The sequence below is a fragment of the Tachypleus tridentatus genome, chromosome 13 (genome assembly GCF_004210375.1).
Source record: "Tachypleus tridentatus isolate NWPU-2018 chromosome 13, ASM421037v1, whole genome shotgun sequence".
NCBI lineage: Eukaryota > Metazoa > Arthropoda > Merostomata > Xiphosura > Limulidae > Tachypleus > Tachypleus tridentatus.
Window position 1 is genome coordinate 46195937 of NC_134837.1, and position 27284 is coordinate 46223220.

The 27284-nt window shown below is 33.1% G+C and overlaps 1 protein-coding gene across 1 annotated transcript; it reads right to left on the bottom strand.

Annotated features, from left to right (window-relative positions):
* Positions 1-808: 808 nt before the first annotated feature.
* LOC143238231 (uncharacterized) lies at positions 809-26921 on the bottom strand. The gene is made up of 7 exons (XM_076478288.1): positions 26176-26921; positions 14416-14707; positions 12674-12870; positions 11979-12099; positions 9852-10021; positions 8258-8423; positions 809-1441 (listed from the first exon to the last, which is right to left on the bottom strand). Exons 1-7 carry the CDS (start codon positions 26377-26379, stop codon positions 1266-1268), a joined length of 1326 nt encoding a protein of 441 aa, XP_076334403.1. The 5' UTR covers positions 26380-26921; the 3' UTR covers positions 809-1265.
* Between the last annotated feature and the right edge of the window lie 363 nt (positions 26922-27284).

The window sequence follows — 27284 nt, forward strand, 5'->3', positions numbered from 1 at the left end:
TTTCAATTATTTTGCACAAGGGTGTAAAGTGTAGCTTACTCTCTTTCCTTGACCATTAAGTATCTACAATCTTCCTATGTTTTTAAATGCAGTTTTTGTTTGGACTTTTAAAAGTCGCTTCAGTATGACTTAGAAGCATTTGACACCTACTCTCGTAAATACTGTAGAATCAGGTTTCCCATTCATAGAAGACTAGAGTTTATCTGTTATGAAATGAAGTGTCAAGCGTTAATCTTGTAAATATTATAGTTGTTGTTATATTTGTTTCAAATTCCTTTTCACTTATTTTATGTGTTATATTTTTCAATCTTTTAAAATCTGAAAGAACAGTTAACAGTTCAGAAAGAGACAAGATTAAATAAACTATTTTCATTGTTTGTAAAACGATCCTTGCTAATATAATGTTTATGAATTTAATCACGTTTATTTGGATATTTTTAAGATTATGTAAATTTTGTCATATTTTATACTTACATGTCTATTTTTTTTATATCTTGTGTTTTAGAACCTAAAACATCCATAGCCATTAAACTGGAACACTAATTACCTCTTCTGTTATTATTTTGTAATGTTTAAGATTTTGTTTGGGATATAGAAATATAAATACATGTAAGGGGAGTTTGCAGTTTTCTTGAATGTCAATCCACCATTTTTCATTGGTATTACGTAAGTGCATGAACTGCATATTATAGTACGATTCCAAAACTGTTGAACTTATTTTCTTTTAGAAATTACAGTATCATTAAATATACCTGAAAAATAATACAATGCTTTTAAAACCTTTCTTTATTTTGTTAACCTTGTTTTTTAAGTGAACTACAAATATTTATGTAATAAACATTTCAAACTGGTATATTTAATCAAAATTATTTTACTTTATCGCAATTCTTAACGAATTTTTAAATCATTGTTTTTGTGACTGAATATTATTGTATTTCGTAATATGTATATATGTTAGGTAATTAGGTTATCTACGATGTATATAATTCATATGTATTTAGTAAAATATAGTAATTTAAAAATAAAACTTCCTTTGATATGCTTCACGTAATGATTTGTCTTGAACTTCAAATCTGTCTCAAGAACTAGTTAGTCTATTTTAAGTTGACTATTAATTTCCTTAGAGTAAAACTATTCATCCTATTATATGGGCGATAGGAATCGTATTTCAAATTATTCATATCATTTCTCAAAATTAGTTGCCTATTACAAATTGTTATATATTCTATAGACCTAAGTAAAGAAATATACAGGTAAAAATTAAGTTAAATATTAGCGCTTTGTAAAATCGTGGATGATTTTCCGAAAGAGCTATCATTTTTCTGTACAGTAGGATTTTCCTTTAGCCTACGATTACACTCGAAACAATGGCCGAATCTCCTTGCTCCAATCGTCACTTTAAATTTTATCCCACAATTCTGACATCTTTTCATCTCTGGTTCTAGAAATTAAATAAAACAATAAAATGTTAAAAGGTTGTAGGTTGTTATGTTCTTTTTACATATGAATAATTCCACAACATATTATAGGGAGACTACAAAGAAACCACAATCTCTTCACACTGGATACTTTTACACATGTATATGTGTGTGTGTGTATATAATATGCAAATACAAAAGCATATATAAACAATCCAAACAAATAAATCAGACGTACTATAGGCTTAGATTTGCCTGAAACAATTAGTATCCATTTAGATGGTTATATACAGTATATCATATTTAACTTTTATTCAGAAACTTGCATGTGAAAAATGTTCTGATTATAGTTTTATTTTTTATGGTATAATTAACGTTACCTAAATTAAGGATATATATATATATCGATTTTTATTGTAACAAGTTTGATGACTTTCCATAATTCTTCTAAAATATTAGTATATAAAGAGATTATGATAAATATACGATTCGAAATATTTAACTACATTTTTCTTTTTAATATAGTATGTGGTCGAGTTTATCCGGACTTTACAATGTTTACGTAAACGGCAAATTAAAACTAAAGTATAAATTGGTGTGTGTGCGTGTTTATAACAAAGCCATATCGAGCTAATCTGCTCTGTCTACCGAGGGAAATCGAACGCCTGATTTTAGCGTTGTAAATCCGTAAACTTGGAAAATAAAAAAGATCCAGAATTATCAAAAATACTTACATCAACAGAATCACTCATTAATTTCAATTCATGTGCAAGACTTGCAAAAAGACATTAAATCTAGTAGATGTATCTCATTTCTGCATATAGGATTTACGTTCACCGAGACCTCTCCTACAACTGCAATTTACCCCCTTTGCCGCATTGTAGTTTGTACCTTATTTTTGCTTTATATTGTTTACGTGTTACTTATTTTAGTTTGGTATGAAGAACTTGTTATCAATTCTCAAAATAATCTAAGGAAAAATAATAATGCTTAGCCATATGCGTTTTTTTTAGGTGTAAGAAGTAATGTACCATTGTGTTATATTTATGCATGTCTTTTTAAGAATATTAGAAATTAAAAGCGCAAGATGTAGGTGCTCAAACCCACAACGTCCCACATCTACAGTTAAGGCAGAAAGTGTTCGTACCACTGCGTCGTGAGTAGTTTTTTTCTCATAACTTAAAAGGTATCATGATTAGAATAATGAAAGTACAGTATATTATAAATATTATATTAACACACATCTACATATATTTTTATGTAAATTGAACGACAAATAAACTGTTTATAAACAAATAACCAAACATAGGAGGGGGCAGAAAGTGTTTGAGCGTCTACTTTAATGGTCAGTTGTGTGGCCTTTCAGGTGAATTACTTGGCGAATTCTCTCCTCATAGCCCTCCATAATCGTTTGACAGTACTCAACTGGTATTTTCTTCCATTCTTCTTCACAGAAGGCCTCCAACTCTTGCAAGTTTTTCGGATGACGCTGATGAACCCTGGTCTTCAATTCATGCCAAACGTTTTCAGTTGGGTTGAGATCGGGTGACTGTGATTGCCACTCTAGAACGCTTATATGGTTCCTCTACAACTAAGATTGCACATATTTTGATGTGTGCTTAGGGTCATTGTCATGCTGAAAGATCTAACGACGCCCAAGTCGCAAGTTCCGAGCATCAGTTTTGATATAAGTGCCTAATATATCATCGTACTCTTCTTTTTTCATGATTTCGTTGACAATGTGAAGGCTGCCTACATCAGAAGAGCTCTAGGAACCCCATAGCATGATCGAACCACCTCCATGTTTAACTGTAGAACGGTGTTCTTTGGAAGATTTCATTCCCCTTTCTTACGGAAAATATAGCGAACATCATTGTGGCTGAAAAGCTCGACTTTAGTCTCGTCTGACCAAAGAATACTCTTCCAATAGGTAAATGGTTTATCTACATGCTTTCTTGTATACCTCAATCGTGCTTCTAAATGAACAGGCTTTAAATATGGAGTTCTATGAGGACGGCATGCTTTGAACCCAGAAGAGCGTAACATGTTCGTAACTGTAAAGGTACTTACTTCAACCCAGCTTCCCTTACCGGTTTCTGTATTTCATTAGTGTTAAACGAGGGTTCTTACTAACATCTCTGAGAACCTTCCTCTTGGTTCTCTCTGGAATTTTGGTGGTGCGTCCGGAACGAGGGAAGTTAGCAGTTGATCCTGTAAGCTTAAACTTGGTAATTATGCTTTGAACAGTAGATTTCGGCACATTAAGTTGTGTAGCAATACCAGAAAGAGACACATGAGACTTGTATTTTACAATAATTTGGTGTTTTAAATCACTGGACAGTTGTTTCCTGTTCGCCATGATGACCAAGCAGATAATGACGGAGACGGCGCTAAATTGCAGGAAGTAAATGTTTTGGTGGATAAATTCCAAGTCTAGTTCTCGAATGGTATAATGTAGTTTATTCGCCAAACTAAACAAATGTTTTAAGGGAATATTAGTTTTATCACACGTTCTGAACTGTATGAACACTTTCTATTCCTCCTATTTTTGGTTATTTGTTTATAAACAATTTATTTGTTGTTTAATTACAATAAAATTTATGTAGATGTGTGTTGGTGTAATATTTATAATATATTATACTTCTTTTAGCCTAATCGTGATACTTTTTAAGTTAGGAGCAAAAAACCACTCGGGACGCAGGGGTACGAACACTTTCTGTCGTAACTGTATATATCACCCTTCACTGCCTGCAGACAGTTGTGAAAAGGTGGCTGCTCTCCCAAGTTAAAATAAGAACAAAGAAACATGAAAAGATGAAACTATAACTAAATAGATAAATAAATAATGAAATTAAGGTACTACTATTTGATGGTAAGATAAAACTTACCTTTTGAAGACAACATTCCTTTTCCCAATATGGTAGAGACTCTAATTAACACGACATCAGTAAAGTGACAGTTTACTGTGATTGTAGTGCTTTTATATGCGACTCAAGGTGTACATCTGCATAAAGTAGTTCCAAGTTCTCAAATGGCCTTATTTTTAAATATTTTTTTGCATTTATTTACGACATTTTTGTATCCATTACAGAATAATTTATTAATTTTAACTAAAATGTATTTATTAAACCCATTAACTATGGTTTTGTATCAGTATACTAACATTATTAATAAAATATTAGTTTATATAGTGTCTGAATAACTGAGAAGTTAAAATGTTTATAATTGATGGGTATGACATCACTATGTAAGTAGGGTAAACTGTAATTTGGAAAGTCGAAATATTTTCTTTTCTCAAAAATATTTATATTGATATCCGTTTTATCAATTACTTTAATTTCCAAATCTAAATAATGTGTATCTGTGTTAGAATTTCATGTATTTTCAATTTCTAATTCTAGTGGATAAATGGTGTCAATAACAGTATATATTTCAGAATTACTTATGCTAATTAAATCTAATTATAAATCACCTTCTCACAACTGTCTGCAGGCAGTGAAGAGTGATATAGATGTGGGACGTTGTGAGCTGGAGCACCCACATCTCGCTCTCCTACTTTCTAATCTTTTTATGCGAGACTAGCGAATTGCAGGTTAAGACTGATAGACGGTGTATCCCCACCGCAATGAGGGCCTACTACCGTAATCACCTCCAAAACCTAGGATAAATTTCATAATCCCATATTGTACCTTCTAGCCTAGAATCTTTTTTTTTTAAAGTATACAGCGTATTTTATTCAGTTTTAATGTGTTTTCTTTATAGCTTAAAACATGTATAGTTATGTATATATGTACACACACAGGTATTGTTTAAACACAATAAAGAAATTATTAAAATGATAAAGTTTGTTTGTTTTTGGAATTTCGCGCAAAGCTGCATTAGGGCTATCTACGCAAAATAATAAAGAATGTTAATTTAATATAATCAATGAAAGAGTCACGTTACAGGATCAGACTATCTTTAAACAAATTAAATCATTACAATTTTAATAACTTTAACATGTTCTATATAAAGAATTCAATCTAATATTATACACTAGTTAAATTATCACATAAGAAGAAATAACCGAGCAAGGCAAAGTTATTTATTGAATTATACAATAATCTTGAAAACTTTACCTGTATTTGGTAGTTAATTGTGATTCGAAGACAACCACATAATTAACGTATATAGACAAACTAGCGAACCCTTGGACCTATGGGATCAACATTTACAAGGCTACTATGACGCAAATGTAACGCTTGTACTATTTATTATGTTTTTTTTAAATTTAATGATAATTGCTGTTACAATGCAATTTTGATTTATTTAACCAAATTCAAAACAGTAATTAGTAGGCATACTTATTTACATGATCATATACAAATAAATGCTTTCATGAAATCCTCGTAAAAATATATTCACGAAATACCCAGATTTCCTAAATATCCAGCGATTAATCAAAATTTAAGAAAAATATTGAACTGCCTATTATAATTCCAACTTAGACTATTCTGAAACTATTACCCACAGCCTACTTTCAAAGGGTCCCATACAAAGAAAATTAGGCGATAATCCATAGCCCTTATCTAGCACCCAGTAACTATTTCTGGTAAAGATTAGCTAAGTATTTACTACCTGGTATTTTAGACTTAGATCCTACGCCTGTTGCATACCTGTATAAAGCATCTTTTGTTTCTTTGTAAAGGAAAAATACGCATATGTATAGTTTGGGAAGGTTGATTTCTAGTTTTGGTGTATAGGTCATGATTTTTTTTATAATAAAGTGTGTATACAGATTTATGTTTAGAAAATACATACATGTTTAACTTTAAATCCTAATATTTTAGAAGAGCGAAACTTTAATGTATCTGAATTATATATCTGTTATACGATTATACTCAAATTTAAAACTCACATTTCATATAAAGATCGCAGGAGATGAAATAATTACTCCACCTATGCACGCTTCAAGTTCATGTTGAACATCCAATAGATTCGTCATTAAAGACGTTGGCATTTATTTAGTACAAAATTACTCAGTTGGTTATTTGCAGTCTGTCCTGAACGGGAAATGAAACCATGGATGCTAAACGTTATAACTCCATAAAATTACCACTGACCCACCAGGTGACAATCAGAAGGAAACTGGGTAGTTTACATATTTGAGAAAATGTCTATTACGTTCTTTAGGACGGTATTCTTGACCTTTAATAGAAATGCTTAATAATCTAGTTGCATAATCATTATGGCGACTGAAATGCCAACTTTAGCTATTATACCTGTAGCCTGCGTTTTCTGCAACTTATATTGTATAATATAAATTATGTTATACATGTATGCAATATATAATATGATATATAAATATATTACATAAATTAACGTTTTCTCATTTTTCTCTTCAGCATTATTTGGAGCAACCCTTCCCACAACTAGCTGTAGATATTAAGGGAGAGTTTGAAAAACAAAGTTATTTAGACTTCAGTATAGCTTAGTTGCTTAATTTTTAAGTTATGTTTTCGTTTTAGTTCTAACATATTTCGCATGTGAAAGTTATGAACAAAGTTGAAACTTAATAGACAACTGTGCGAGTACCTTTATTTTTAAATATACATTTCGCTAATTCCTTGTATGAAGTTTATACATTAGTTTTATTTTCCTGTCCTATTTGTTAGCCCACTTTCAACTGTTTCATGGAAGAATTAAACATGATCTAAGGACGTGTGTTTGCGTTACCCTTTATTTTCTCTTAATGTCTGCCATTGTAGGCAGAGCACAGATAACCCACTGTGTAGCGTTCTGCTTAATTCCAAACAAACAAAGGAAATCCTTTTAATATGACAAATAATATATCTGTTGAGGTGTGTGTGTGTGTGTGTGTGTGTGTGTGTGTGTGTGCTCAGTTATCAAGTTCACTTTTTATAGAATGTGGTAATTAACAAAATACCCTCCCCCCACAGTGACTTCAGTAAGCTTACAGAATTAATAACAATTCTAAAATTTGAGGTTCGGTTATCTGCAGTGGACACAGCATATAGCCCAGTATGGCTTTGCATTACATAAAACAAGCAAATATACAAGTGCCAGATAGAAATAAAAATTTTAAATTGAGTGTATTAATAACGCTGACACAAAATAAGTTTGGTTGTGAAAGTATATGGGGTAGGAACATTATTACTGAGGATTTTAGTTTGACACCTTATATCTTAGTCTTATCAAACAAATCTTTTTTTTTTTCATTTCTATATTAACAGTTTGTTTATGTTCTGGATAAAAATGTGCATTTTCATTGCAATTTATTTAAATACAGAATTCTTGATAAAGTTTTTTCTTCTTGCAGTTCACATGCTTTAAGATGTATTAAAGCTTTTGTGCTGGATTACTTAAGACAACGATTGACAAGTTCTGCACAAACTCAGTAAAAGTAGTAAATTAGCTTTTTAGGATTAATCTCAAAATCAAGGATAAATTATGATGTCAGGTAGTGTTTATCGACATGCCACTCTTTAAAAACTTCAGTCTGTATTTATGTAACTCATTCCTTAGAAGATTGTTTTACAAACGTCTTTCACAAAGATACATTGTTATTTTTATTATAATAGAAGAGTAATATACATAGATATTACTCATTGCTATACCACACATTGTCAATAATATTTTGATATAGTTCATTACTCCTTTATATACCATTTGAAGATAAGGTTTTGACACTCATTTACTCCATATCATTTCACACATTGTCAGTATTTAGATGTGGCTACTTACTCTGTTTTATGTGGTTGCAGTAGATAATGTTAAATCTTCTTTCCTTAAATCACTAGGTACAACTTAGCCAATTTATGATTAAAGGAGACACTCACCTCTATGTAAGTTTAAGTGGTTATTCATATTTGTCTGCTTGCTGAACCCTCGACCGCATACATTACACTTAAAAGGCCAAAAACCATTGTGAACATACATATGACTCTTTAGATCCCCTGGTGTCGGGAAGGACTTGTCACATTCTGTGCATTTATGTGGTTTTTCCTGTCACAAGATAAATTATTTTATTTAAACTTTCATTTATATCTTGAGTTTTTACCTTGTTTGTATTACCTATCATTTATCCAATCAAAGAAATGTAGGTATTACATCACGAAAGTAGTTTCATGAAAACTTGTTAAACCTTTTTTTTTAATATATTATTGTGTCAAACTTTTCTTCCATATTAAAGTAATTACAAAAATTTAACTGCTTCTGAAAACATTTAAACTTTATATAATCATTATATTCACCTCATTAATCAGAAAATAAAATTAGATGCTACATTTTCCTAAAGATCAAAATGTTCACGTGAAGGTGTATTAAAAACATTTAATTCAAGTCCTAATCTGAAACACCTGGTACCATTCTAAAAATATTGCTATTTTTTTAGGAATCACTGCTCAAAAGGCACTTCGACAGCACATTTAATTAATTTTGATTTTTTCTATTTTCCGAAAAGATCCATAAATAGAAAATCTTTAATTAAAAAATAACCAATTTTCTGTGTTCATTTCAGATGGAGAAACAAAAACTTTTTTTAAAATCATTCGCACATGTAATAGTAATGTTCGTTCTAAACCGTTCAACCTTTGTTAGAAAAAAGATGGAAGCTAAATTTAAGAAAATATGCGTAACACTGGTAACAATAGTATTAAGAAGTTCATAAAGAACAACTTTGTCTCTTACGAGCAATCAACTTTGTCTTTAATCTACTTTATATTATGTTCTTCAACTACTAAGGCATGAACCAAGATAATAAAAGTAGTATGTTTTAATCTATTTTGTAAGAGATGTCGCTATGAGAAAAGAGGCTACAAGAATACTGCTGAGTGATATATTGATGCAATTAATAACTTCGTCATTCAAAGTACTGCCTAAAATAATCTTCAGTGTTTAAATATAATGTTCAGATGATACAACTCCGATTAGAAGGTTTTGAGTGTAATTTCAATATAACAATTGTAGATAAACAAAATTTATGTTAGCAGAATTCCAAATGCAAACTAATCGATACATATGAAGGCGTTTTGCATTAATAATAGGCCTGGCATGGCCAAGCGCGTAAGGCGTGCGACTCGTAATCTGAGGGTCGCGGGTTCGCGCCCGCGTCGCGCAAAACATGCTCGCCCTCCCAGCCGTGGGGGCGTATAATGTGACGGTCAATCCCACTATTCGTTGGTAAAAGAGTAGCCCAAGAGTTGGCGGTGGGTGGTGATGACTAGCTGCCTTCCCTCTAGTCTTACACTGCTAAATTAGGGACGGCTAGCACAGATAGCCCTCGAGTAGCTTTGTGCGAAATTCCAAAACAAAACAAACAAACAAGCATTAATAATATATTTTCTCAAAATAATAACAACAACAATTGGAGGAAGAATGGTGAAGTAAAGCATATAAAAGTAAAATATATTTAAATTAATTATTAAGCATTACCTTACTGTGTGTCATCCGATGATAGTAAAGGTTGGAACTGGCTGTGAACCTTTTTCCGCACACTGAACATTGATGTGGCCTTTCCCCAGAGTGAATTCGACGATGTGTGTTCAAAGAACTTGATGTACTAAACCCTTTTCCACAAACGTCACATATATGCGGCTTTTCTCCTAGAAAACATATTAATTTTTATATGAACTGTATTTCAGCATTCTTCGAAAATTTCATAACACACTAAAACAACATACATATCTAAAAATGGCAAAACCTTTGATGTAATTTCAAAATTGAACTACACAGCATGACATTCATGGATACAAGTGTTACTGAAAATAATCAAGTTAATTTTTTCACAGCAATTACCTTTAAAGCCAATAGTCAATTTACTCTATTGCTAAAAGTAATGAACGAAGTAGAAGAATAAGTCTTAATGCCTTAAAATCGGTGAACATTATTTTTTCTAACACCAATGAAAGAGTAAAGAATGGCTATATTACTGCACTTGATTGCTTGTTTTTTGTTGTTGTTTTAATTTCACACAAAACTACACGAGGGCTATCTGCGCCAGCCGTCCCTAATTTAGAAAATTAAGACTAGACGGAAGGCAGCTAATCATTATCACCACCCACCGCCAACTCTTGGGCTACTCTTTTATCAACAAATAGTGGAATTTACCGCTCATTATAAGACCCCCACGACTGAGAGGGCGGGTATGTTTGGAGTGAAGAAAATCCAAACCAGCACATCCCTCAGATTACGAGTCGAGTGTCCTAACCACCTGTCCATGCCGAGCCAACATTACTGGAAGTTGGATTTGTTTGTTTATTTAGAATTTAGCGCATAGCTACTCAATGGGCTATTTGTGTTCTGCCTATCACGGGTATCGAAACGTGGTTTTTAGCTGTGCCACTGGGGGAGTGAAATCTGGATTATTTGTTTAATATAGAATGTATGAAAACATCCCAATTTTACAACTACAAAACTGAATAACTTCTATACACTAAAGATAGCTTGTTTTAGGCCAACTTTTATTTCCCTTGTTTCACAATCTGAGTATTTCAAAAGTTGACTCCATAAGTATAACTGATGTTAGTAATTCTGTTAAAAAATATAAAACAACTATATCAAAACATCGATAAAAGTTGTGAGAATGGCTCACTACACACAGCTTCCTTTGTTTATATAACTCGTTTCACAAGCACAGTGTTTGGCTAATGCTAACATAACTTAAAACATTAGATAACGATATTTTTACTCGATTGCAGTCTGAATGAATGTAAAAATCTGAGAAATATTAGGTTCTGATGTCTACAAGTTCATATTGTAAATAAAAATTAAACGAATAAATGTTAAGTTTGTTCAATTTGTCTATCATACGCTTTAGATTAAAACAAAATGTTATTTTCAAAGAAAAAAGTTTCAACACCTGAGAATAAACCATTGCATAATTTATGATTAAACTACCTGGTAATGAATAATGGCATATATATATTTATTTTGAGAAACATATTCAAGTTTTCATTAATTTACATTGCTTTGGCATTATTTTCAAACATTGGGCTGGACATGGACTATCGATTATAGTGTCTGGCTCAAGATGTAAAAATCAGGCCTTCAAAAAGTGACACCTGTGAATATTACACTGCTCTTTCAGCTATTAGTGTGTTATGTGAATGACAGCCAATTTCGTTATTAAGTTCAAAGACTATGTGGTAATTGGTGCTTTTGGTTACCTGCCTTCATTCTGTCCTGTGTCAGATTACACCTTATATAGGTGTCTTTATAATTTTTAAATTATTATTACAATTAAAAAATATATTACCTTATTGTTAATTTAAGAAACTCCTGGCGAGATATATATACGGTTCGACTTATATTTGTAGCAATCCTGCTACAGTAAAACTCAGTATCTTAATCAACTTTTATTAACAGAAATATATTTGACACATCTAAAAGGAGGTACAATAAGGTTTTAGTGCTAATTATCCTCCTATAATAAAAACAAAAACGTCTTGATAAGATTTTCTTATTAGAAGGCTTAACAATCTGAAGATAGCAACATTACATGCTGCCCTTTGAAAATAAAGTGAATACTTTTAACGATGATTTTTGTATTAATTACCGTACCTGTATGTGTTCGGACATGGCGCCTCAGAAGAGAAGGTCTGTCAAACATTTTCCCACAATATTCACAAGGCAATAATAACTTTTCTCTCGGCTTTTTATCCGATTTAACTTCAGTCTGACACTGAAAAAAAAAACGTTTCAGTTTCACGTATGTTTCAATTGTATTTTTTTAGAGTAAAACTGATTAAATCCAAAGGCTATCTTGAACTAACTAAAGTCTAACGTTCAATTTTGGGAATAGTCAAAGTGACTTGTGTGCTAAGATATGTTTTGATCATGAAACCCTTCTCAAAAAATAACTAGTAAAGTTGAAAAACGAAAAACAGTCTGAGAATGTATTCATAATTATAGTTTTTCTTTACTAATATGTTTAAGTAACATATGAACATTTTTTTTTCAAATTATTGAACTTAACCTGAAATTTTTCTGAGCAATTACGAAAATTAAATTGCTTTTGTATGACTATATACATTGTCTGAAATTTTTACATTACGACTTGAAATGTTTGTTTCAGGAAAATAATTTTATTAATTCTATCCTTCATGTAGTTTTAGCATATAGGAAGTGATTCTAGTACTTATAAAAGTTATAGCACAAAGATTTAAAGAATTGCAAACACTACATTTAATTGGTGCAAAAGTGTTATACTAAATTAGGCAATGGATAAATATTGAAAAATGAAAAAGTCATCTTACGTTATGAGATGAGTTTGGGTTCGAATTAAACGGTGATGTCTGTAAGTTTGACGTTGAGAGGCATGACATTCTGATGTCATTTTCTAGGTCTGACAACGACAAAGGCCACATGTTTTTGTTCTTACTTTCCGCTCCAGTACTGGGGGTAAAACTTGAAGGTGATGATACCAAAGGCATAGAAAGATCAAGAGGACTATCTGTGGGTAAGGAGGGTTATTGTATTTAACCAACGAAAATAATACTGTGGTACTAAATGCAGATATGAATGTGAAGTTAACATAAACTTTGTGGCACTTTATTACTCGCCCATCTTAGTGAATACACCATTCAGCAAATACGAATACACGTGTGGTGTCCATTTCCCGAAAGACAAAGTTTGGAATGCCTCACACGTTTGCTTTTTTGTTTGTTTGTTGAAAATTGTTCAACGGCACACGAGAATTATCTGCGCTAGCTGTCTTTAATACGTTGACGTGATAACAATCTTTTGTCATACTAAATATTCAGATTTTACAGTCACACTTATCACTCAACCACGCTCCGTCACCTTAACCACTTGCCGCGTTCGGACCCTCACATGTTTAAATACGTTAAAGCTTCTGTCATCTGCTTACAATGGCTTTACAGATGGGTAACCAAACAAACTACAATACAAGGAACGTGTTATTTTATACTTGTATGATGCACTAATAGACAACTGCATTAAGATACAATTATACTTGAATGTCAACATTCTAACTATGTTACTGATTTTTGGGTGTCCAATAATTGTTAGATGCATGTGTTTAAGATAATTTGTGAAAAATATAGTTAATTTCAGTTACAGATATTATTCAAAACTTACAGATTATTTCATGATTTTAAGTATTATTGTATACATTTCAGAAAGATTCGATTCCTCATGGTGGATAAAGTACCAATAGTTTTTTCTATCGTTTTGTACTAAAAATGACTAAACATATGAAACAGATTTTTTAAATACCCTGGTTACACTGAATTATGAAAATGAACTATTAAATATTTAAAAGATAATTATTCTATCACAGTCGAATGCTGATCCCATAGCGTTAAAGCAACAACATTGAAACAAAAATGCGGATGGCCCGACATGGACAGGTGGTTAGAAAGCTTGACTTTCAATATGAGAGTCACGGTTCCAAATTTCCGTCTTGGAAAAAGAGTAGCTCAAGAGTTGGCAGTGTGTTGTGATGACCAGCTACCTTCCCTCTCGTCTTTCACTACTAAATTATGGATGGCTGGCGTAGATAGCCCTCCTGTAGCTTTGGGTTTAGTTACAAACACACAAGTCATCTTTTCAGTTTATTTTCGACTTAAACTATGTAGCATTTTTGTTAAACTGTTGTAACTTCGTTCGCACAACAAGCATTTACACTTTTGTGAAAACATAACTGTACAAAGGGCAAACGTATTTTAGTTTTTGATAGAAAAATTTAAACAAAATGAACACGTCTAGTCTTGTTTTAAGTAAAAGAAACGTAGCCAACGACTGTTTGTGCAGTTCATTCCTAGCTCTGTCCACTTCTTCCACAAACATCAAACGACTTTTACTTCTCGCTTAAAGACTAAAAAGAGAGCAATTATCCTTTCTTTCTTAAAAAAATAAAATATTTCTAACTTCTATACGAAATTATTTTATTTCTTTCATAAAGGCTGTGTTTACGTTGTTTTTGAATTATTGGAATGAAAAAGACTATTCCTAGTTGCTTTGTTTCAGTACGTACCTTCAATAGCTTGTTGGCATTGACTCGTCTTTAAGTGATTAATGTTGGGAGTGGATGCTACAAGCGATGAGTTTTCTACTGCCTGAGGTTCATAATAAACTATGAGCTCTTTGTTGGAAGGTATTAATTTGATACATTCGTAGATAACTCGGCTTCCTATTTTCTTTCCTATTAGGTTAACATCTTTTGTAATTGTTGAAGACACTTGCAGAAAACGAATCCAATTACAGTGACGAACTTTGCGACCGTCTACTTTTTGAATATCATCATAACAACCGTATCGATGACGTATCTGCATGTAAGAGTAATAATGACAGTATTATACAAAAATGGTTCTTGTAACAAAGTCGTAGGATAGATTGGGAAATTTAACAAAAGTTATTTCTAGATAAAAAGAGTGAACCTAAAAAGCGTTTCCAGGTCACTTATGTAAAATACTAAAAAAATATGTTTGCTTTAACTATAACAGCATATAAAAAGGAAAATTTATTGAAGTTTCATGCAAACTATTTTTTTTATTTTTCACTCACAAATTCAGATACATTGCGCAAAGTAAATATCCTCTACATAAAACTGTGTATAAAACGTATTTTAAAAACAGATAACTTAAGAACAAAATGATATCTACTAAGATGATGTACAAAGTCCTAAATGTTTGCACAGATAGCCTTCGTGTAGCTTATCGTGAAGTTCAAAAACCAAAAGCTAAATGTTTAAAACCGAATTACTTTTTATACCCAAAATGAAGATACTTACTTGTCACAGCTTCGGATACCACTTAAGCTTCATTGTTGTTGTTATTCTGTTTTTTAAATAGTAAAATTAAGCGCATTATGTTGACTTAAAAATAATTGTAAACACGCATATAGATTTTATTACCAAAACTATTGCAACAACATCTCTTCAGTATTTTGAACGTTGTCAAATAACTTACACACGAAATCCTATAGTCCACCATTGCAATGAATCCATAATGGTCAGTAATTGTTTAAAAAATGGTTTGTTGTGATTAATTTGTCGTCATTAAGAAATGGATCCATGGGTCTTCAAAGAAGAATGGTTATCGGATGCAGGATACGAGTACCAGAAATGTTTTAGTCTGCATAATGAACAAAGCTGCAGTACATTCCTTTATGGCAATTCGTGAGAAGGACCTTACTTCTAGCATATTACTGCACCAGGCCCCACTGCACACTATGTTTAGCGGTAGTTTGCAACAAATACCATACAGAACTTTTCCTGACCAATTCAAAGCTTCGACTTGAAATTAACTGACCAACCTTACGCATTTCATAATATTTTCTGAAGGAATGAAAAACTTTTTAAAGTCATACTACATTTGATAGTAACGTAGTCCAAGCTGCGATTAATAGTAGTTTTCTATCACGCTGTTGGTCTTAGTGGATAATAATGATATTCCCTTCTCAAGGAGTTCTATCCCAGTACTTGTAGCAATATTATATTTTGTGTGTGGGGAGGGGGTTATTATGAGATGTAAGATATGTGTGGTTTGGTTGGTGTTAGTTTGTTTTCAATTAATTTTCTATACCTCTTGACGAATAAGCTATCGTTTTCATCACTTCATATTCACAGTGTTTTCTAACTCGAAGCTAAACCATTATGTTCCCTCCAATGCGAGAATCGAGTCCCTCGTTTTAGCGTTATATGTTCTTCAACTTGCAGCTGTAGTACAAATAATAGAAAGCATCGCTGGATGTAGAATGGTATGCATTGTATTGACATATTTTCTGTATACCTTTGCTTCAATAAAAAGACATTCCAAATTTAAGTAATTTATTGACTTTCCACTTTCTTTCACCCATTCATGTAATAACGAGTTGGACTTTCTCTTTGAACTCTTAAACTCGAAAATGTATTGATAGTTATACCGTTGGAGAGTATCTCAATTTTAAAGTTTTGTCAGATAAGTGATATAAAATACAAATACTAAATTACAGTCGTTTAAAGATCACTAGGTTGTTCATAACAGATAATGCGTTAATAACGACAAAACTAGTTTAAATTTACAGCTTTACATAGGTTTTAGTTTGTTGTCGCATAATACTTTCCATGCAGCAGGATGTTAAATTATTGATGTCAATAGTAGTAGAAAGTTTTATTTATGTATGTATTTTATTATGAGCACTATATTTATGTCATACTACAAAAACGTACAAAAAGCTTGCGAATTTAGTGAATACAAAAGTCGAAATTAAACCACACGAACACTTATTTTACTTACACGTTAAAATTGCTTTTTTCTTACAGTAAGGACACACCGGGCTATACGCCAAAGCCAGAGAGTGTAATCGAAACGCTGATTTTATAGCTGGAAATCCATAGACTTACTACTGTTCCAGCGATACTTCAATGTTAAAAATATATTCCTCAATATATATGCATTGTTTTCATTATTATTATTATTTTACAAGCAACAAACATTTTGCATTTATTATTCGATCTAAAGTATTTTTCTCATGCAGTTTATATTGCTCGAAAAACCGTATATAAATGTTTTTCTTTTCTGAACATAAATATACAATAAAGTAGATAATGGTCTATCTGATGAAATAATATAAAATGATTACGTAATAAAACCTCGCTGATGGTGTGAATATGAAATAGACTAATCATAAAGTTTACTTTTACACAAACATAATCCAATAAAAAGAAAATTTTCCGAATTCAAATATTTATTGACTTCCCACTTCATTCCAATCCCAAAGTAATACTGAATTGAACCGTTTCTTGCAACACTAATAGATTGACTACAGTTTGGATTCCAGAATTTATCGGAAGTTATAATGTTTTAAAAAACTGTGGCTAAAATTTGATTTTCAAAGGAGACGTTCAAGCTCATCACAAAGATGCTTAAGTGAATTGAGATCTAAGCAATATGGAAATAAAGGGAGACAATTGATATTTGAATCAATTTAGACATTATTAACGTAAAGGGCTGTTCCATTCTCCCTTTGATCATCAAGATAAAAATAAATCTGTAATATACAAAATTTACACAAGAATAAAATGATCCAACATCCCTAACTATTATTTCACTTCTAACAACCTTATATGTGAATAAAGAGTGTCAAATCTCATTTATCAGACTACGTCACATGCTCTAAGAAGATACTTGTCAATATTTCAAGCTTTAAACATCTCTGAAGCCGCTATTTCCTATTCTTGTAGAAGATAAGCGGTTGCGGACTCGTTGTAAACTCGTTATGATAATGCTCTTCACACAGTATGGTTGCAGATAGTTCCTCATCAGTGTTGAAGAAAGTACTCGATTGGAAAACAGTTCGATCAGTTTGCGCTTCAAAACTATGCCCATTTTTCCTTTCACTCGATTTGTCATCAACAGGTGGAAGGAAGCCCAAATGTCTTTGTTTTGAACTTCGCCTAATCTTATAGCCATATAACAAAGGAACAACGGCTAGTCAACACCACTTATCGCTAACTTTAGAATTATTCTTTTGCTAACTAATAGTAGGATTGGTCGTCACATTATCTGAATGGATAATGAATGGATGGGTATTTTCGAGCCTGCAACTCTCTGATTGCGATTCAATCACCCTAACCTCCAGGTTATGCCTTGCCATTTTGTTAGTAGAAAATATATTTATTTTCTATTATAACTGATGATATAAAAGGATGGCAGATGACTTTGAACATCTGATTGAAGAGATGGTCCTATTTAACTTTGCTCCTACTGGATTGATATATGTAATTATATCAACCTTTTAAAAATGTGTGAAACCTTTATTAAAGACTAGATGGGATATAACTACAAAAGCTGAGTACGTTATGTATAACGATTTTTGATATGAAAATCATAACGTTACGTGAGAAACTTAACACTTATGAAGTCAGGTGGGACAAAATGTATTAGAACTGCATTTTGACATTGCTTAGCATTATGTAGGTAGTGCGAGTTAACTGAAGATTTATTGCTTTTGAAAAGGATATGTAACAATCCTTTCCAATGCAAAATATTCACACACTTTAGTCGTAGAGATATTTTTAGACTGGGATTTAGAATCTCCAACTTTCGTATATCCTTTGTACTTAATGACGTTAAAAAAATATTTTCCACAAGAACAATCAGAAAATAGATCTGCAACCAGTCGTATATAAGCTGTAATAATCAGAATGCTAGTGACAGCTGACAAATAACTAATATAAAAGTCAGAGACAAAATCGATCCATGTAGGTCAAGCAACGGTACCCAACATATTCAATCGAGAATATTTATCTAGAAAAGTAACGAAATATACATGTTCATAAGTTGCTTCCGTAAGGTATCAGTTCAATATCACATACCTAAGAATAAAATGGATACACATACTATTCCATAAGAAGAAATTTCAGGTCAAGTCGATACGTTTAGTTTGGTTTTAAAATTTCTCGCAAAGCTACACGAGGGCGAACTATGCTAGCCGTCCCTAACTTAGCAACGTAAGACTAGAGAGAAGACAGCTAGTCATCATCACCCACCGCCAACTGTCAGGCTACTTTTTTAACCAACGAATAGTGAGATTGACCGTAACATTGTAATGCTCCTACGACTGAAAGGGCGATGATGTTTGGAATGACGGGATTCAAACCCGCGACCCTCGGATTACGAGTAGAGGGCCTTAACCACCTGGCTATGCCGGGCCCAAGTCAATAAAAGCAGAGCTTACTAATTTCCACGCGATCTATCTCCGTCTTTCTTATGCGTTAAATAGATTACGGAATGCAATCGCACAATAATGGTGTTATTTTTCATTGACAGCCTTATAAAGAAGTACTTTGCAACGGATACTACCCAACATGAATGCTGTCAAGACGCTGTTGTCTAATAGTCATGACCGGAAATATTTTTAATAAAATTTACTCTCTCCCAGTTGTATAACTTTGCTTTGATGGATATTCGACAATCATTCAAAACATCATATAATCAGCCTACTTTGTGACCCAGATGAGCTCTGTATTGAGTGAAACGCGTTGTTGTCAATGGATATAGTGAACATAGTGCGGATGATATACACTCTTTTCCGTCTCTTAAAAACCTTAACTGACTCTTATAATTAATTAAACCATACAGTGCTTCAGAATAAAAAGTTAAAATGCTCAACTATTTTCAAAATATTAAAATTGTACTGTAAACATTAACTATTCCTAATTTATATATTAAACATGAGCAGATAAAGTAATATTGAAAACAACAAGTAAAGAGATAAAATATTACTTTATCTGCTCATGTATAATATATAAAATAGGAATAGTTAATGTTTACAGTACAATTTTAATATTTTGGAAAATAGTTGAGAATTTTAACTTTTCGTACGTTTAGTATACAGAAGTAACATATAGTATATTAGGTGATAAAAAGAGAAAAGATGTTTCCATGCTTCATCTTCTTCATAATGATTCAGATAAAAAATGAAGGCTAAACAACTGTTGACGTATCATATCAGTTATCTTACTTTATGAAGTGTTAAGTATTGAAAAGTGTTTTTACCTCTTTACCAACATTTCCTTTAATGACGATCCGGCATGTTCAGGTGGTTAGGGCGCACGACTCATACTCTGAGGGTTGCGAGTTTGAATCCCCGTCATACCAAACCCGCTCGATCTTTCAGCCGTAGGGGCGTTATAATGTAACCGTCAATCCCACCCTTCGTTGGTAAAGCAGTAGCCCAAGAGTTGGCAGTAGGTGGTGATAATTAGCTGCCTTCTCTCTAGTCTTACGCTATTAAATTAGGGACGGCTAGCGCAGTTGGCTCTCGTGTATATTTGGGGGTAATTCACAAACAAACAAAATCTCCTTTAACAAGCTATAAATAATTAATTAAGTTGTAATGGTGTTTTCATATTTTACAAAGGGTGGCTTTTTTCTTTAAATTTTACATTAGCTAGCACAATTACTATGTTATCATAGTTATCACTGTTATGCTTTGTAGACGCTAAATTAAAGATTAAGGAAAATCTAGAACGGCTTGTTAATAGTATCTGACACGTCGTATATTCCGGCCAATTATCTGAAGCCGTATCGCAAATACGTAATATCAGTAGGCATTTTCAATTTTACTGCTACTGACAAAAGTTTTCAACCTAAATGCAACTTTCTACATATGTAGGCTTCGCAGCCATGCTAGAAACCCTAAGGTTTCAGGCATAATCTTTCTTAATTTTAAACTATATAGAATCCAGAGAAGAAGAACTTTTACAGATGTTGAACCGAATGATAGGGCAAAGAACCAAATTGGCAAAGAACCAAATAATGTGCTGATTGTCACTTTTATAACGCAACTTCAGCCGGATGTGTTCAGTGCGCGTTCAGAACATTGTTGCGTGAACCTTGAACTTTGGGGTATGTAACGCACTCTAGGGTATATCCGACCTAGCAATTACTAATTTACTCAAAAAAATGTTATCAAACATAAAAAAGTAAAAAAGAAAAAGTTGAGTAATTTAACCATGAAATTTACATTTATTCTATTTTTAGGTCTTCCGTTAAAATGAGTTATCATTACTACATAAAACAGACATTTATAGTATCTGAAGTGTAATATTTAATCTTTATTAACTTAATTCAATTTTTCATAAACTTTATTGCAAAGTTATTACTGTTCTAAATCTGAACAAGATAACTTGAGGAAGTCAACGATTAGAGGATATTTGTACTGCCTCGATACGGGTGAGGAATATAATTAGATGTAACATTAATCATAGATAATGATTGAGACATAAGTAGATGTGTTTATATATTTAAATATTCTTGTCAATGCTCCGGAACAATACTTTCCAAGCATGTTACAAAAGAAATTTGGTTCCAAATGGAAAATAACTAAGTTTCTTTGAAATCCATAATTATTAGTTTTACAATAATAATTCTGCAGCGCAGTATAACTTCATTGAATTAATAATGCCTGGAAAAGAATTATAGTTTATACCGCATTATTACCCTATTTTCTAAACTTCGTTCAGCATTTAATATTTCTATGAAACGCTATAAACGTCTGTTACATCTTCTGGTTAATGTTATACAACATAATGTAATGTATATAATGTTAAAAGATAGATATTATACACAAGTTAGCAATCTTATACCACATTGTTTAGGGTTTTTGCATACACATTGAAAAAACGGAGCGCTTAAGGTTAGTTCAATACATCAACTTAAACAGTGTGTTTAGAAACTAAGAAGTACGTTAATAAATGACTTAATATGATCCTAAAATAAGCAGCTATACACTGCTGACCAAAATCTTAAGGTCAATGAACATAAAAAAATGCATTTTGCGTTGTTAGACTCAACCACTTATTTTAGTAGATCTTCGAAAGACCACAATAAGAAAAGGGAAAATAAAAATAAAAAACTTTTTAGCATTTAACAGGGAAAATGTGAGTTCTATGAAAGCAACCTAAATACTAGCTGGTTAAAAGTTTAAGACCATACTGAAACGAGCGTCGGTAAACACGTAACAAAATTTAGTCACTTGTGTTCAAGCATTAACGTTGTCAAAATCCCCCACTGACATCTCCTGTGTTACATTGGGTAAAAACATGGCAAAAGCTAAAAAGTTGACAGATTTTGAACGTGGCAGAATTGTCAAGCTGCAAAAGCAAGGTCTCTCTCAACGTGCCATCGCTGGTGAGATTGGGCGTAGTAAAACTGCTGTTGCAAATTTCTTAAAAGACCCTGAGGGATACGGAACAAGAATTTCAAGTGGTCGGCCCAAAAAAATTTCGCCGGCGTTAAGCAGGAGGATTCGATGGGTTGTCCGGCTAGACACCAGCCGATCGTCTAACCAGATTAAAGCCTTTACGGACGCAGAATGCAGCTCAAGAATAATAAGACGACATCTACGAGAGAAAGGCTTTAAAAACCGTAAACGTCTTCAAAAGCCATGCCTCCTTCCACACCACGAAACAGCTTGGTTAAACTTTGCTGAGAAACACCAAACGTGGGGCGTAAAGTGGACGAAGGTTTTGTTCTCTGATGAGAAAAAATTTAACCTGGATGGTCCAGATGGCTTCCAACGTTACTCGCACGATAAGGATATCCCACCGGAGACATTTTCTACACGACACAGTGGAGGAGATTCCATCATGATCTGGAGTGCTTTCTCCTTCCATGGAAAAATGGAGCTTTAGGTTATACAGGGGCGTCAAACAGCAGGCTGGCTACATTAGCATATTGGAGAGAGCATCCTTATTAACTGAAGGCCCTCAGTTGTGTGGAAATGACCGGATCTATTAAGCAGGACAACGCTGCAATCCACAATGCCCGCAGGACAAACGATTTTTTCATGGCGAATAACATGATTCTTTTGGACCATCCAGCGTGTTCGCCCGCACTGGACCCCGTTGAAAATGTTTGGGGGTGGATGATAAGGGAAATCTATAGGAATTATGCAGTGCATAATCTTCGTTAAGACATATTTACCAATTGGAATAACATTACAACCAGCCTTCTGCAAACGCCTATATCGACCATGTCAAAGCGAATGTTTGAAGTTATTCGCAATGACGGCCGTGTAACTCACTACTGAAACTTCTTGTTGGGCCTTTACTACCCTGTTTAGGACTTTTTTTTTGGTATGGTCTTAAACTTTTCACCAGCTAGTAGTTAGATTAATTTTATAGTGTTCACATTTTCCCTATTAAATGCTGAAAAGGTTTTTTATTTTTATTTACCTTTTTCTTATTTTCATCTTTCGAAGCTCTACTCAAATAAGTGGTTGAGTCTAACAACGCAAAATGCATGTTTTTTCTTTATGTTAATTGGCCTTAAGATTTTAGCCAGCAGTGTATAACGTTTTCTAATTTCCATTACGAACTTAAACACTTGGATCCAACAGGTCTTCGTATTCATTTCTGTCTGGCAGCTGTTACAAACAGCATACAGAGTGTTCTTGTCACACACCACTGGTGATTTGGAGAGTTGTTTTCCCTTCTCTTTGTTTTTTAGTGACAAATAACAGTTTCAATGATTGACTTCCACACTCTTTGAAACGCTCTCAAATGAACGAGCATTATGCTATTCCCCGAAATATCAAAAGCCATGTACTAAAGCATGAATCAAAGAGCATATGTCAGGTGTCGCTTAGGCTGGTCGTGTGTGAATAGAATCAGGAAAACCGATGGCACGTGTTGCTTGCTCACCATTGTTCAACATCAAACGAGTAAAACTTGATGCGCAAAATATGTAATGTTTTGAAATACTTACAGGAATCTGTTGTGCAGTGCGCAAATGTTATACGTTAAATCGATTTTTCTTCAGTTCTTTCTGCGTTAATTGTCATAATCACCGATATTCTATGTTTAATATTGCTACGTTATCTGCCAAAAGGGTTTAATGATTTTCACTGCTGAAATATTACTGATCCATTGAAAACGTTGCTGCATAAATTTTATTTAAACATAAGGTGGTATATCCGTAAAAAATATCTCCCGAATAAACCGTCCTTTTTTTCCAGATTTATTTCAAATATTTGCCTATGCACCTTTTTCTCTAGTGGCAAGTTTTACGATGTATAACGCTTAAAATCAGGTTTCGATATCTGCATGGAGCAGAACAAGGACCTAGCGCGTTAAGGTGTGCACTTCGTAATCTGAGGGTCGCGGGTTCGCGCCCGAGTCGCGCCAAACATGCTCGCCCTCCTAGCCGTGGGGGCGTTATAATGTGACGGTCAATCCCACTTTTCGTTGGTAAAAGTGTAGCCCAAGAGTTGGCGGTAGGTGGTGATGACTAGCTGCCTTCCCTCTAGTCTTACACTGCTAAATTAGGGACGGCTAGCACAGATAGCCCTCGAGTAGCTTTGTGCGAAATTCCAAAACAAAACAAAACAAATAGAACAAGGATTATGGTGTTATGCAGCTTTGTGCTTATCAAGAAACAAACATAAATCAACTTGTAGTAACAAATTCTTACAAATTAGGACGTTGTCTTCAAGATAAACATAAACTTCTAACCTGCCAAGTCGTATCGTGCCTTGAAAGAGAGAAATTGTTCTCCCTAGGATAACTCTTTGATAACTCCACACACGATACCTCATTTTGTATAGACGGATAGCATTTTTTTAAAGCTATGCTGAGACAAGATTCAGCTCTGGTGGAATAAGTAAACACATTTTCACAGTAGTTTTTAAACAAACGAATTTTGAAAAGTTTGTATGTCAAATGATGTTAAATTATATTAAACGGTTTTCAGTTACATTGTAATAGTGAGTAATATACGCGATTGATTCAGTAGAATATCAAAATATATTTAAAAAAAAATATTTCTTAGATTGCTCTATAAACGTACATTAATTTCGAACAGCATTTGTTTTATCATATTTGTTTAATCTTACTATGCATCCGCTCCACAAGTGGTTGAAGTTTGACAGCTTATAGCGCTAAAAATCTCGTTTCTCTACACACGTGGGGACAAGCACATATATCTAATTATGTAATTTTTGTGATAATCAACAAACAAATAAAAAGAACTACGAAGTTAAAGTTGCAGTTCTCAAACCCTAAATTCTTATCTGAAGCTGTCGTTCCAAGGTCTCATAGATTAATATACTCTAACTTGCAAGAGAATTTCAATTTGAGAGTGGGCTCGTGGAGATCCTGGTGAGTAATAAAACTGAATCCGCACACTTGGTACAACTGACGCACAAAAATATAGCTGAGTAAAAAGGAATTCATCGATTAATTGACTGATCATTCATGATAGAATTTCATATGCTGCGGCTGTCGAAGAGTTTCTCTTGTTCAGAACTCCACAAGGTTATCAGCAGACAAATATAGGTCAACAGCAGTGATAGCGATTATTCGTAATAACCACAACAAAACTTTATGTCCTTCATTTCGAAACAGGGACTGGAATTAAGTCATTTATGTAAGTAAGTAATGACAAGCGGTATTACTGTAGGTTATATAAAAGTAATGACAAGCGGTATTACTGTTGGTTATATAAAGTAATGACAAGCGGTGTTACTGTAGGTTATATAAATGACAAGTATATAAAGTAATTACTGTAGGTTATATAAAGTAATGACAAGCGGTGTTACTGTAGGTTATATAAAGTAATGACAAGCGGTATTACTGTAGGTTATATAAAGTAATGACAAGCGGTGTTACTGTAGGTTATATAAAGTAATGACAAGCGGTGTTACTGTAGGTTATATAAAGTAATGACAAGCGGTATTACTGTAGGTTATATAAAGTAATGACAAGCGGTGTTACTGTAGGTTATATAAAGTAATGACAAGCGGTGTTACTGTAGGTTATATAAAGTAATGCGAGCTTTAATTGAGAATTATAAGTACGTAACTTTCGAATGCTCAAATTTTGAGTTATTTGTAAACGAATAACTAATCCTAAACACATAATTTATCCATTCTTACTTCTGAACGTACTTTGTATCTTAAGATAATTTATCCTATTATATTAAAAAGTTTTAATACATTTCGAAGAAAATAATAACAATTTTGGACATTTTCTGAAGTCTTCCAAGAGCCTGCACCACCAGCCTTTCACACAAGAGAGCACATGCTTAAGAGCACACATTTCACATTTCCTTAGAGATTCATAGCTATGAACCACATTATGTACGATACAGACTTTATATGAGTATAAATTATAAACGAAAAACACAAATTTATAAACGTTTACACTGCTATCAGATTCAGATGATTTTTTTTTTTTTTTTTACTTAGTGACAGAATTATTCTTAGTGATACATTTAAATTTGTAGGCAAATTTGTACAAATTACTTACATCGTTGTCTTCAAGACAACTGTAGACTTCTAGCCTGTCAAGCCGAATCGTACCTTGAAATGGAGAAAAGGTTCTCTTTGGGAAAATGCTTTGATTACTCCAAACACGTACCCCCATTTCGTACAAGCGGTTAGCATTTTTATCAGAGTTAATTGTGCTGAGGACAAGACTAAGCTCTGGTGGAATAAGTACACACGTTTCCATGGTAATTATCGAACAGACGAATTTTTAAAACTTCGAAAGTCAAAGGGCGTTAAATTGTGGAATATTATTCTCAGTGGGACAGTAATAATTAATAGTATATGCGATTACTTCGATACGATAACAAAATATACAGAGGAAAGCCGATTTCTATCGAAGTTTATCTACCGCTAGCCAGTGAATCATCAGCAACTGACCCATAAGCATTTTCCTGATGTAAATGACGAGGGACGCATCTTGCGTCGACGACATTGACCTAACTGAACGTTCGAGAGGTCTAATACAGCTAGAATTGGCTGCAACTGATAGGTAGAGATAGTTACCCTCCCTTCCTGGCTGTCGTCACAGGAATACCCCTGCGGGTAACTGGAGATACTGGAGGTGTTTTGAATGTTCTCCTAACAAGAAATAACAGATCTTATAGATAAAACGCGGAGGCTAGATATTGTGGTTTCCTGACCTATACATATAAAACACGCGAATGACAGATGTTACTTTATAAAATAATTGAGGTTTCAACCGAAGCTTCGTAACATAAAGTCCAATAATGCATATCAGTGTAGTTTTCTTGTTCTGGAGCAAAATTCAACAGCCGCAAATACGATATCCCTTCTTGTGCCACATATAGGCAGGTGTATGCACGCTAGTGACGTCACGCCCACTAACGGTGTAGTTTTGATCAGTGTAGCGCATCAAAAGTTATTCTAAACCACCTGTAAGGGAGAACAGTTTCTCTGAATCCTCCGGAATTTTTATAGAAGCGTTTGTTTATTTATTTATTTTTAGATAATAGAATATTGCATCATTTTGCAGTATTCTATCAAAATACACATAAATGAGCATAATAATATTTAAAGTTATAATTTCAAGAGCGATTAATACAACTGTACAAAAATTTGTTCTCAATT